Here is a 13,850-nt window from a genome sequence, read left to right as displayed (position 1 = left end):
AGACAATAGGAAAAGTACATAACCATTCGCATGAAACCAATAGGGAAGTATAAAAAGCAAAAAGTATTTTATGCAAGTATTGCCTTTTTTTTTTTTTTTTTTGGTAGGCAGTATAGTAAAGGCAGATTATCACTAGGAATCTAAAGGTTTGGTATAAGATAACATATACCAGAGTTATTTGGTCTTCTCCAGAGTGTCTACTATAAAAGGGAGTTCTTTTGAAGTGCACTGGAAGGTGTGCAGTTGACAACATACAATGAAACAGGGAAGCCGGTACTGTTCTAAGTTTTAGGCTTTGTTGTAAAACAGCTTGTATGTGAGAATGATGGGCTTGTTCAGTTGCTCGCGGTTGTTCTGAAGTTTGTAGTTCTGAAATAAATGAGAAAAAATACATCTAAGACCTGCAGGTAATCAATAGGACAGGCTGTGATGTGGTTCTGACAGTATGTATCGTATAGTTCCAAAACAAATACCGTAGGACAAGAGAATTTTGCTTACTCCTGTAAAAACAAAATGTAGCATCCTTCTGCAGTTTGATGCTGACTGTATCTCAGAACACCCAAGATCCCTATAAAATCCTGACAACACCCCTGAAGGTCATTTATGGAGGTCACCTCTTTTTACCTCCCACACTCCCTAGAGAAATTCTGGTCTACCCACTCCTTCATGGCCACCCACCCGCAGATCAGCTGAGAAATCATACTTTGTTAAGAAAAACCTTTGTTGAGAATGTTATTTTTGTTCTTTGTTCTCTTTCCTTCGTTTGAAAGATGTCTTTTGTTCGCTGCGGTTCAAATACCATAGTTTAAACATACATCATTTGCAGGATATAGAAATTAAAACTGAATATGTGTATTTTACCTGAATTTAAAAAATGAGATTGGGGACTTGTCATTGTTTACATACATGTATTTTATTCTGATTTGTGTTTCAAGAAGTAAATTAAAATTAGACTAATCACAGGAACATTTTTATGCCAGCACTTTTAGATGGATCGACTGTTCTTTGGTTTTTGAAGCCTATAGGGGCCTTACAGTCTTCCCCAGTCAAATGCAGATGTGTTTAGAGTAAGCATTGATTAGGAGTGATTCTTAAATCTACACCTTCATATGCGATAGGAATATAAACATTACTGTAATAAATTGTCAAAAGTTGAATGCCTTTGGCTGAGAGAGAGAGTATCTTGGATCTGTGTCTGTTTATATAACAGTGAAAGCATTACTCGGTGATACTGTTGTGTGCTATTGATGTTATCACACTCTTAGTGTAACCTGCGCAGTCTATCCCACTTAGTCTTTGCAATAATCATTAACAGAATTATGAATCTCATAAGGCAAAATGCGGTGAGCATCTAGTATGGGAATCTTTCCATGTGCATACCATGCCTTCTCGGAAACGCAACTGTTACTGATAGACAAGTGTTCTTGTGTTTCTTTTTAATGGCCTTCGGTTTTGCATCTGTTTTAAGTTAGGTGGTTCATAATGCATTTCTGATTGTGGTTGTTTACAAGCTGCTTTCTCCGTTGCTTTCCCTGCAGGTGTTGCAGGGTGCTCAGCTGATAGCTGTTGCTTCTGCTGAGCCTGCGTCAGGGGGTGTTGATGGATCCCCGCTCCAAGGGAGTGATATCCAAGTCCAATATGTGCAGCTGACACCAGTGACAGACCACTCTGCGACTAATCAAGTATGTATATATATCTTTTTGCCATTTGAATGTACTTAACTTGATTGAAACATGTCAGATGAACTGTGTATCTGTCCACAAATACTGCAGTCCCAATGAGTTTATGATCCTGTTTCCAAACTGTAAAAAAAAAAAAAAATCAGCTATAATAAGAAACATAATTTTGTTAAAGGTATAAATGGTCTCTGACTATTCCTGCTTCTATGTTCTTGCTCAGTGTCTCTAGAGAATAGTTATTTTGGTCATCATTGTTCTTCTGCATCCTTGAAGGCTGAGAGCCATGTTAAAGGACAGGGCAAAAAACTTGCTTGGAATCTATCCAAAAAGTATTTTTCAGACTGAGGTTTCTCTTAAAAATGTTAGTGCCTTTCTGACAGCAGTTTTCCAGTTATTTTCATCAACAGCCTGGATTTCCCACAGGAGTCGCGATGTTAGCAATTTTAAATAAACACTTGATCCTGTCAGTTACAATGGAGGCGTTATCTTTTTGGTGGTTTTTTTTTTTCCTTTTTAAATCAGTTTGAACAGTCATGTACCTGGGTCTAGGAAAGGTTTCTCATGAGCTTGAAGCTGTGACTGGTGACAACACAAGAACGTTGACTTAAAACGTTTGTCAGAAGTTTTTCTGAAGATGGTTACATATTTTTCCATGAACCCCACTGTAGTGGGCTGCTTTTCTAGAGAATGCCAAGTGGTTGTGAAAAATAAGCTGTTGCTTGCTAGCCAAAATAGAATGGTGTCCTTAGCAGCCAATATTAGAGCGGAGTTTTGTCTGATACATACCCAGTTTTGTAGAGAATTCTGGTCTGGTTACAAACATTTGGATATTGAGTCTCTTGAGACAAAAAAAATATTGCATAAGAAATCAAGGGAATAATCTTGTCCAAACTTGGCATGCGTAAAACTCAAGTGCTTAGTGCTTCTTCCGTGGGCAAGGCAATTTGCAGATCAGTTTGATATATGAAGTTAGAGCACATTAGTTATCCCAGTGGCAAAGAGGGCCTCAGGCAAAAGATGGAGCTGCATCGCATACCACCAAAGCACGATCTGCGCTGGCTGGTGCTGGTAGGGAGACCAGAGCTCTAAACTCTTAGTTGCCCCAGACCATGCTGGCTCCCCACCTGGATGCTACAAAGCGCTTTTCAGAAAAATTACGTTCCCTGCCAGAAAAGGTCAGACTGCCTGGCGTGCGAGTGTGCTGTGCTCTAAGATTACGTTCTGCTTTTCTGTACACTGATCTTCCTGTGTAGATGAGCCCTTAATAGTTGTTTTTCCCTCTTTGCTAGATTTATCTCTGCACTAACCTTCTCAGTATTTTATTCATAGTCACTTGTAATAGTACACTGGACAATAAGAGTGTTGCTACAGGTATCGTGCCTTATTTCTTATAAATCCTCAAGTACTGCTGGTCCCATGCAATTAATAAAGCATATAGGCATCAGGTAGTGAGAGGTGTTTCTCAGGCTGCTGTCCTCGCTCTGAGCCTGGGAAATTCTCGAATTTACCTCCCCCAGGCTTCCTCTTAGGTCTGTCCTCCCTTCTCAGCTAGCACTGATGGGCAGGAGGTTCTGCAGTTCAGCTATAAACATCAGCATCCATCTCCCACACGACTGGCAGCCACCAGAGGAGTTGCTTTTCTCTTCAGGGACACTTTGCACCGTGTTAGGTTTTAGTATTGTGGTTAACCACAGAGATTTATACAAAGCTGAAGAGAAGCAGAAAAGGAATGCGAAATAAGAAGAGTATGAAAGGAAAAACAGACAAGACTAAAAATAAGTTTGCCATAAATATTTCCTCAGTTTACACAAACTAAAAACTAAGGATCTGTTAATGAATTGGAGAAACCAGCTTGGTATTTGCATTTCTCTGAGTTATATGGATAGTTCAGGAGCTTTTTTTGGCTAAAATTATGGAATAGTCCTCCATCATCTTAGAAGGATCTCTTTTCTGAAGGGAAAAGTCTTATCAGAAGGGAAAACCGTCTCAGTGAGGCTGTAGTGACACTTTCATCTGTTTTCCTATAGTTCTTTGTCAAGGTCCTGAGATGTTCTCAACAATTTTGTGTCTATTTATCAATCAAAGCTTATAAAAGTGGAGTTTATTATTGACCTGGCTTGGATGCTATGCCCTACACAAATTCTGTGGTTGAAACACCACAAGTGTGAATTTCTTTAATGTCTGAAAACAAGATACCGGTTTTCTGACCTTTTTTCTTGAAAGCCGTGCCTTTGGGAGCAATCACACATGCAAAGCTGAAGGTAGGAGTGAGGCTATGTGAAATGAACCCATTCTCTGGCTTCAGCTGAAGCAGACAGCAATATGCACTTCAACTTAGTATTTTCAATGTATTCATGCACGATCTTCTATTTGCAAATTAGCTGTAGGCAAAAGTGTTAATAGCTAGGATTCTGACAGTTGTGTAGTGACCCTAAACCACATATGTAAACACAAACTATTAATATATGAACAGTGTTTTGCTGGTATAAAATTGCAAATGCGTGTACAGAGGGAGGCATGGTTTGAAATCAGATGCATTTTGGGGATTTAGGTTTAGTTGGCTTGTTTTTGTGTCTCGGTAGCATTCTTTCTTACAGCAGCTTGCAAAATTTAGCAATAGACTGTGATGATGATGAATATTTGGACTAATTCTATGCTCAAATTCATATGCTGGTGGTAAATTTTGTTAGATCTGGAAAAAACCATGATTCCAAATCTAAAGGGTGCTTCTAATCCCTTTGGGCAGTCGTCGTCTTCTGGTCTGAATGTTGGATAAATATTCAGTGTTGCTGTTGTCACTATTATTTGATAATTATATTACTTCAATACAGTGTTCCTCTAATGGGAAAGAAAACTTTGATGATAATTTGGAAACTTTCTATCGAATTTAGCAATCTGATGGGATTATTCACCACGTTGGCACTAATTTATTGAACAATTAAGTAAACACCAAATTACCTATGAAGTTGAACAGGAAAAAATCTTGTAGCTGTGTGCAGTTACTGACAACAAGGCAGAGAGATGAAGAGAAACAATTTGACAACAAAACCTTAATTTAGGAGGAATGTTTTATAATTTTGAACCTCCAGTATTTTCATTTGAATAAATAAGTTGCAACTGTGTAGTAAGACCTAAAGGATGGGAAATCTACTTGAGTTTCCACCCTTGTGTCTTTGTGGATCATATTGCAGATATTAGGCTGAGAACGTAAAGCAGGGCTTCAAGTACGACTTTTTCATAACAGAAGTACTGTCACAGAAATAATTCTATATCCAGGGTGTTACATAAAGTGTCTATTAGATGCATTTATGGAGGGAAAATCCGTCAAGGGCAGATTTCTGGGATCTGTGGGAGTGTACAGGAAAATATCATTAAATGCTTGCCCTTTTCTTGTAGTTTATCTATGCTTGTGATACTGGCTGCTGTCAGGGGAAGGCTTATTGGGTGTGATGGACTTTATCCAAGTCAATACAGCTGTTCTTAAATGCTATTCATCTTACAGCTCTAAAGATGGAGCTTGTTTCATAATCTAGTTCTCCTTACTCCAACAAACTTGCCTAAAAGGACAGTTTGCTACAGGATCATCCTTTCACAGCATTGTCAGACTACTGGTAGGCAGTAATTTAATTTTTAAGGAGACTTCCTTTGAAAGCTTAAGTCAATTGTGTTTACTTTAAATTCTTTCACAGAGGACTGTTTTTGCTTGGAAAGCGAGTAGAATCAGGCCTGTAGGAAGAATTTTATTTGAGAAAAAAATTCACTATAGTAGCACTAGTCTTATTTTACACAAAATAGAAAAAGACTGCAGTGGGTGAAGTCAGCAGTTTTAGACTGTATCCTGCACCAGCCGGGGAAATTCCAAGCACAGGGCAAACCGGTTATTTTGTTCTCCTTAATCTACAATAGTTCTGTCACTCCCAGACTTTGTACTGTCTTTTCTATGATCACCCTTGGTGGACTTTCCTTCTATAGCACTGTTTAGCCCTGCCTTGTACCCCCAAGCTGTCAGTACGTACGGCATGCTGGGACAAGTCCTTCCACAGCTTCGGCACATGTTCTGCCAGACACGGGTTTTATTTTGTTTCTTTTTAGAGCTGGTTCTTTTTTGGGAAGAGAGAGGAAATAATTGTTTTCTATTTGCTCTCTTCGTGCCACTCGTGATTTTATAGATCCTTATCATGATTTCATTCTTTTAGCCTTCTCCTTCCAGCCTGAAGAGCATTAGTCTACTTAGACTTCATGTGAACTCCTTATGTTATTTTTGGTGCCTTTGTAAATGTATTCCCATTTCAACTCTCTCACAGGGCTGATAGCCATACAGATTTTGCACTGGTATATACAAGAACTTTATATTAGTATAATATGTTCACATTCCCTTGGCTACGCCAATGGAAGGCACTTTTGTATTGATTTACTGATTTCATGTTTCCTTTTGCAGGGCACTGACGCCCTTCAATCAGCTATCCAGCCAGAAATGCAGATAGAACACGGAGCAATCCAAATTCAGTAAGAGAATTATGAAAAGCTGTGTCAACTGAGATGTCAGCGAACCACAGTCAGAAATTAAGTGCTGTAGTCTTCGTGCAACAACAGGAGAATGGAAATGCCTATTAGACTAACGGTCACACCTCGAACATCTCCTGCAAATAGCAGAGTTCTGATGATCTGGTTGTCCTCACCTGGAATAAATCAGACCCATTTACTTAAATTGGAGCTACATCACTGCATCAATTGAGTATCTGGCCTTCAGAAAAAATAAATGGCCAGCCCTTAGGTACACTTAAAGAGGAAAAAAAATCTTTCAGAAAGAGGGAAAGAAATCTAATGAATCAAAACCGTGAGACTAAATTAATGTTTCATCCCGTTCATTTCTTCTGTGAAATACGCCATTTGAATGTCTGCAGATATCTTAGGAAGTGTATTGCTGCTTTGCAATACTTGCTTTACCACATATAGAAGATCAAGAGCTCAAATATTTTTCACTGTTTAAACTGCTTTTTTTATTTGCTATGGTGTTTATAACAAAAATGGAAAATATTTAAAAAAAGAAAAAACCCATAACTGCAAGTATTAGCCTTTTGCTGGTGTTTTCTGTTCAGTGTAATGAAAACTGTATTTGCAGAAGACTAACAATTTTGTTTGTACTGTTGCTTATCTACTTTTCTAGGGGAAAATGCTTTTAAATGCTGTAATTATGCATTTCTAATGAAAAATAAATGTGTATTTATGAATAGTGCAGCTCTAAGTTGCTCTCTGCCTTAGGAATGAATACGGTTTGACTGGACTGTGCTGTAAGAGTGTAGTTCTGGAGTTTTTGAAGACAGATGCTATCTGGCAAGCCCTACTGTCAAACTCAGAAGTAAGATAAGTCTGTAAGGAAGATATAAATCTTAGATCATGTTGTTATCTAAATTTCCAGTGCAAGAAAAATGTGATAGTTAAGCTTTTGAGTCTGCGAATCCTATTTTATACAATGAATTTATGAAGTAATTTTTTAAAAATATGAACAATTCTTCTGAGCACTTTCCCTTTTAGTTCCTCCTACCTCCTTTGTGGCAATACCTCAGTTTGGGATTCATCCATAAAAAGCTGGGCTGCAAAAATCTGACGCCTATGTTGTTATTCACCCTGCAACAGCAATGTGAAATCCTCTTTCCACTGAAACTTATGGGCAATTTGATAACAGTTTAAAGAAAGCTACATTCTCATATTTGCTAAGCTTGAGTGGAAATGATACGTTTGCTGTAAACCTGATTATCTTAATGGTGCACGTTTTAGAAAGAGTGTCTTGCTATATGTTTATTGTCAATATCTGGCTCATAATGCATTTAATGTATTAATGAATGGGGCATAGGCACAAATTCTACATGGTTGAATTCAGGATAACTTTTTTTAATGAAAGGAAGAGTTAAGCACACCCAATTTCTGGGAATGTTGTCCCTGGTAAGTATTACACTTTATGTAAATTCCTACTTCTCTTTAGGATATTTCTTGACGCACAAGTACAATGCAAACTGAACCACAGCTTATTGAATACAATGTTTGCAACAGGCCAAGAATTTGGCTACTCTTCAGTTTCTTTTTTTAATAGTGTTTCTCAGACTGGGTGATGTTTGAAGAGCTTGGCATCGAAATAGAAGCCTAAAAATAAAGCAAGGCCTGTACATTTTAGCATGGCTGTTTAATAATAATTTATCGCTTGGAAATGACAGTGAGAAAGCTGGGATGGCAAAGCCACTGCGTGCTACTGCATACCACTCTCTTGCTATATTCATATTGGCCACAGCGGCTTTCCTGTTGTGTTAGAAAGTTTTACCCAGCTTTCCTTCTGCGTCCTGGGCATCTTCTGCTTTCAGTGGGACCACACGTGCATTTAAACTGTAGGTATCTGTCTTTGTTTCATGGTGCAATTAAGAATTCTGTTCTCTTTGCATTTTTCAGCTCAGGTACAAGATGAAATTGAGTTCAGGAGAGGTTTCCTTTAGCCACTAGACTGCTGCATGCTCAAGTCCCTTCTGCTAAATGTGATTGTAAAGGCGTGTCAAGCAGTGAAGTAGCATGCACTAGATTTCAAGAGAATGAAATCTACTTCACCAGTGTGGAATGGAGAGTGTACAAATCAATTGAAATAGGTAAGGAGAGCAGCGTAGTAAGATCCTCCAGTGCATTCAGATGTTAAGACTGCGTGTTCCTCAAGATGTGAATTTTTCTCAGTGTTATGTCAATGCTTACATTAGTCTAAGCTGTGTCATGCTATGTTTATACTTCAAAGAAAAAAGACTTCAACGTTGAGCCAGGTATTCCTATGAGTAATCCCTGTCCCTGTTCCCTTTCTGTAGATTTTATGTCATTGGAAGATTTATGTCCCTGTCCAGGGAGGAAATGTCTTCTCTTCAGGAATGCTTTATTTGTTTTCTAGATGTTACAGGGTGTGTCATGTACAAATAAGTCATTCCCTAGAAGAGTAATTCAGGAATGAATTCCTTTCTAGGAAATGCTTGTGACTGTGAAGAGTCTGTGAGGTTCTGTGCAAGTGTGAAGAGTATGTTCATACAGAGGTTATCATAAGAATAACATATCAACGTAACAGTAAGAAATCCTAGAAGTATTATAAGATAACTCAAGGAATGAAAATCTTGCAGGGGTACTGAGGGTTTTGCCTGGCGCTCTGTTCAGGTAGGTTAATGTTGTTTGATCACGGATGCAGTTCTGCCCTTGAAGACTGTTTGACCGTTTTCAGTGGATCACCTAGAGATGAGTTCTCGTTATATCTCCTTCTGTTATTCACAGCCTCTGCCTTTTGTAATAATAAGGTTCTTCTCCATCAGCAAACCTTCTAACATCTTTATTTTTAACTGTTCTTTTTCTCCTCGTGCTGCTTTTGTCCAAGAGTCAGAGATTGAGAACACATGACCAAGAGTCTTCAGGGGGACATTTCTTGTGAGGTTAGACTAGGATCAGATGCATATTTTATTTGTAATTCATCTTGTGAGCTGCAGAATACTGTTTTCATGGCTTTGATTTTGTTTTGTGTAATAATTTTAGGCATGCAGGCTTTGGGGAAGGAGAGCCTCTGGTTCCCCTACCTGGCCCTATTGGTTATTTTCAGTATTAAGTTCACTATAGCCGGGACCTCACTATTTATCTTGATGTTGTACTAAAGCTCTTGACATGTAGTTATTGCTGCACAGGCAGTATGGTACCATTATAATGACCTTTTGGATCATTTAATTTTGAATCCCACCTGAAAGAGCATCCATCTCATGAATTCTTAAGGGCTTCTGTGGTCCTGATGTAAAAACTAATCAAAATGTTATGGTTTGATGGATTGTACAACTAGAAATTGGTCTAAAAAAAGTGAAGGATGTGGGTTATTTCTTTTCTGTTTTTCTTTCTTTCATTCCTTTTTTAAGGAAAACTCCAGTTTTACATATTTTGTCTTGCAAAACAAAACTATAAAAATGAGCACCCTTCTGTGACCCAAATATGGAATGCCTTCATTAGCTGCATTTTTAGGTTTTTCAGTATTGACAGTTTGCCTGTAAAGCAATGAATGCTGGCCAGAATGTTGCTCTAGTACCCGTCTCCTTCATGGAGATCCTGGCATGCGTACGGGTATGGTCTGATGGCCCTGTACTTTATTATCCACTTCACAGAATTGCTATGGAGTTTCATGTTAGAAAATACAGTGAGAAAACCAGTATCTATAACCTCCCCCCCGGCCCCCCCAAATCACTGTAGGATCTCACTCTGGGCGAACTTCTGTTGGCAATTAGTGTTCCTTCTGAATTCATAATTATCTAAGTACTGAAAATTTAGAGCCGTAACGATAATTCAACAAAAACTGTTTCCCATTATCAGAAGTAAGAATGCTCCTTTCATTCACTGCAATCCCAAAGCACTTCTATAAGCTCTGCTGATTTAGATGAGTACTCGACAGTCAAACCTCATTTCCTTGAATGAAGCCGGGAATAAGAAAGTCATTCAGTTAGAATGGTGTTTGTGGTAAACTGAGATTGCTTTTTTAATGCGCTGGTACAAACAGACATGCTTCGTTTTTCTGCTAAACAAGGGTTGACATACTTAGAGGTTGTTTTATACCCCTCAAAAATAGGAGTAACTAACTGTGCAGCAAGAGGAGTTGTGCAGAGCTGAAGTTAGAGCTGAAGTACATGGGACGCGATTGCCCACGTGGGGTTTGGCCAGGGCAAGGGGTTAACACTCCTCCTCTTTCAAAAGGTGCCAGGGGATTTTTAATCAAGTCTTGTTCTTTAGAGTGATAAATTGGATTGAACTGCATGAAAACCTATTTTTCCTCATCTACAGCTTCACATGCTCTTCAATTCAAGAGCAAATGTCTCCTTTGTTTGACTTTTTTGCCTTTTTTTAAACTTATGTGAATTCTACTTTTGAAAGTTTCCTATTCAATTTTTTAAAGTATACATTGTGCAAAGGAAAAATGTCCTTTAATGATATTTAATAAAATTTTATATTTTGGGCAGAATATTATATTCTTAGGATTTTGGTCAGCAGCATGGATATTTTTAATTGACCGGTACACTGGGAGAAGTTCTGTTCTTCCAGTCCCTCAGGTTAATCTGTGGTTTTGAACGTTGAAGTAAACTGTCCAGTTTCATCTCTGTCCATCAGCTTGGGTTAAGCATGAGTTAATATGTGTTATATAATCTTCCAGTAAATATTTTATTTCAGATTTTTTCATACTAGTTAAAGGAAACTTAATCTAGTTGTGAAACAGATCAACAAAAGCCTGGATGAAAAGCTGAGTTTAGCCTGACATCTCTCAATGCTACACTGTGATGCCAGCCAGCTGTAAGAACAGACTGTTCATTGTCCCTCACTATGCCACGATCTGGACATTTATGGTATTTGATTTGAAAATAATAGTTATCCCCATTTTCCACACTGTTTTTCTTAAAGAATCTTTGGGATTTCTGTTTCCAAGATGCACTGGGGTTGGTTTGTCAAACTGTTGAGTGCATCATATAAGGATCTGAGAATTGAAGCAAGTACACTGAAATCAAAGGGACTCCACGCTTTTGTTATTACCACAGGGAAAGCAAATCTCCTATATATATATTTAAAATAATTCAATTTTTAATGGATTAACTATATATTAAATTTACCATTGGCTTTCTAGGTAAAGCAGAAAAAAACCTGGGAGCTGGCCAGCAGCATTTGACTAGCTGAAAGGTGCACGTCAGCGTGCTTGGTGTGTGTCTGTGTGTGTGTGTATAGATATATATATATATTTATATATGGCTGTCTTGTTGCTTGAGTTTGCATGGTGTTGACTTACCTCCTCCTACTTTGGTCCTAGAGGTCATCTCTCCCCTCTTCTCACTTCCTTTTGATACATTTTTTACTCTCCTATTTCTATAGCATTTATTTTTAATCTTGTGAGAAACATAGATCCATTTTTCTGCTTTGATCTTACCAGAGGAGCTTGGCTGGCCACCTCTGATTAAAAAGAAATAAATAAGAAACCTTTGGTCTGCTGGATTCTGAATTGCATTTAACAGGAAAAAAACCAGTTACAGACATTACCTTGTGCACAGGGAAGAAGCTCTCTTACTTGGCTTATTTAACAGTTACAAAAATTGCCACAGTTAAAAATTATGTGTCTGCCACTAATTAGTAACATTTTCAATTTAGTAACCAGATTTTCCCCTGCTGTTCCCATGTGGTAGCAAAATTAAACCTTCTTTTGCAAGCACCCAGAATGCACGAGTAGGTGGTACTGTGAATTGCACTGAGAATTCTGCTAACTCCCAGTCTAGGTTAAACAGCAGCTAAACTTGTCCTTTGATGACTTTCCTCCCCAAAATGCCTGCTTCCACCTCCCTGGTGTCATAACCCTCTTAGGGTGGCCCTTCTCTAATAATCACAAATTGGTATGATTTAATCAGACACAAATGATGTGCTCTTTCTAAAGGAGAGTGGGCTCAGTTCTGCTTCCCATCCCAGCGTGTGTGAAACGCTGTGCTCTCTCGTTGGGGCCATCTGCCTTGCATAATTGCTGTTATTTAACAGCAATTTTATTACTCAATCCTACTTCAACTCTCTTAATCCCCCTGCTCTAATGGGCTCCGTGCTCTCTTCAGCAAAACCAGAGGAGAAATAAAAAACCCAAAATGTTCATAAAAGAGGAGGCGTGAGAAATCAAGGAAAAGATGAGAAACAGTTTGTTGATTTGTTTTGAATCCCTTCCTCCCTTTTCATTCATTCAGGTTGCCTTTTGCTCCTTTCTGCAGTTAAATGTGCAGCCCAGGGAGGTGGTTCGCACTGAGAAGTTCTTCATTTTCTGAAATAAAATAGTGACAAAATTATCCTACTTTTATCCAAGGAACAGCAGCTTTGGAGGTAGGCAGGGGCAAGGTGGAGGGTAGAAGTTTGGGTTTTTCTTTTGATTTTTTTTTTTTTAATTCTGTTTATACCTTACTATGTTTTTAAATAGTTTGTAAGCATCTGGGGGGAATTACATCTGTTTTGGGTTCTGCCTGAAATTCCTTTGCGTTCTGTTAAATTGACCGTTATAATGAAACCAGGAGCTTCTCTGGTGTGTTGTCTCAGAATTAACCAAAAAAAAAAAAAAAAAAAAAAAAAGTGCATCTCCTTGCTTTCCACCTCTGACATTTTCCTACATTTTCATGGAAATTTTTTTGTGTGGCAAAAGGCTGAATGCACCTCAGGGTATAATTTATATTATATATAATAATGTAATGTATATAATATTTATATATAAAAGTATATAATATACACTATACATAATTAGCGTATAGAATTTTTCCTTTTTGTTTTACTTTTTATAAAAGGTGGAAAGTATTAATCTTTTCTGCCAGAAAATCAACTCTTGTAGGAATATTCCCATAAGAAACTGCGACCTCTGTGAATGTCTTTGCACGGATTGACATAGATTTCCAAGCCGATTTCTTTCTTTGAGTAAATGCAACACACTTGGCACTGATAAAGCTGCAGAGATAGTAAGTGGTTGAGGATTTTGAAGAAGGTTTTTTGTGTGTGGTTTTGCATTTATTTTGTCTTTACCTGTGTCTGATTCATGGTGTGGAGCTCTCTGTACTGTACAGAAATAAGCTTGACAGTGAAGTGTGTGCTTGGATTTGAGCTCCCTCCAGGCTTTTGGCTCTGAGTCCCTCTACATCTTTGCTGCTTTAATCAATGTGCAGACTTTGGCAAACGGAGGGTAAGATTTAAAAGCCCTTGATTGGAGTGTTGCTCTTGGGAAGAAAACACTGACTAGTGAAGAGCTCTTCAGTTTGGGAAGGGAAAGAATTGCAAGAACCATAAGCCAGTCAAATTCAGGTGGGAAATGAGGCAGAGCGTTTGACAATGTGTGTGAAGGAAGATTAATAACTGAACAAACTGTCGAGAGAGGTGGAGTCCTCATCCTTAGGTACTTTCTGCTCTTGTTTGGCTGCCACTGGCAGGACTATCACCAAACGCAGCCCCACAATTCGTGATGGTAACAGGAGTGTGCCTTGATCTACGGCAGCCTGGCACTCTGTGATAAGCGTGCAAGGGTTATCCTGTGGTTCCCACAGTCTGCGGTTTCACTGGTGTCACAACAATATATCCATGCAGGGAAGCCCATAGTAATTAAATCCATTCCCTGGACTCTCTCGGAGGATATTG

General features: G+C 38.5%; 1 protein-coding gene across 3 annotated transcripts in view; it reads left to right on the top strand.

Moving 5' to 3' along the window:
* Positions 1-6,912, top strand: part of BANP (BTG3 associated nuclear protein) — a 154,385-nt gene extending 147,473 nt beyond the window's left edge. For 2 of the 3 annotated variants that reach the window (XM_069793307.1, XM_069793306.1), the window contains exons 12-13: positions 1,539-1,682; positions 6,118-6,912. In XM_069793307.1, coding sequence (XP_069649408.1) covers positions 1,539-1,682; positions 6,118-6,189 — 216 coding nt within the window. In that variant the 3' untranslated portion in view covers positions 6,190-6,912. The remainder of the gene's footprint in view (positions 1-1,538; positions 1,683-6,117) is intronic. The other variant, XR_011326458.1, reaches the window with a different exon arrangement.
* The last annotated feature ends 6,938 nt before the right edge of the window (positions 6,913-13,850 follow it).

Source organism: Haliaeetus albicilla, chromosome 10 (genome assembly GCF_947461875.1).
Source record: "Haliaeetus albicilla chromosome 10, bHalAlb1.1, whole genome shotgun sequence".
NCBI lineage: Eukaryota > Metazoa > Chordata > Aves > Accipitriformes > Accipitridae > Haliaeetus > Haliaeetus albicilla.
Note: the sequence above shows the minus strand (reverse complement) of the source record. Positions and strands in the feature narration are given on the sequence as shown.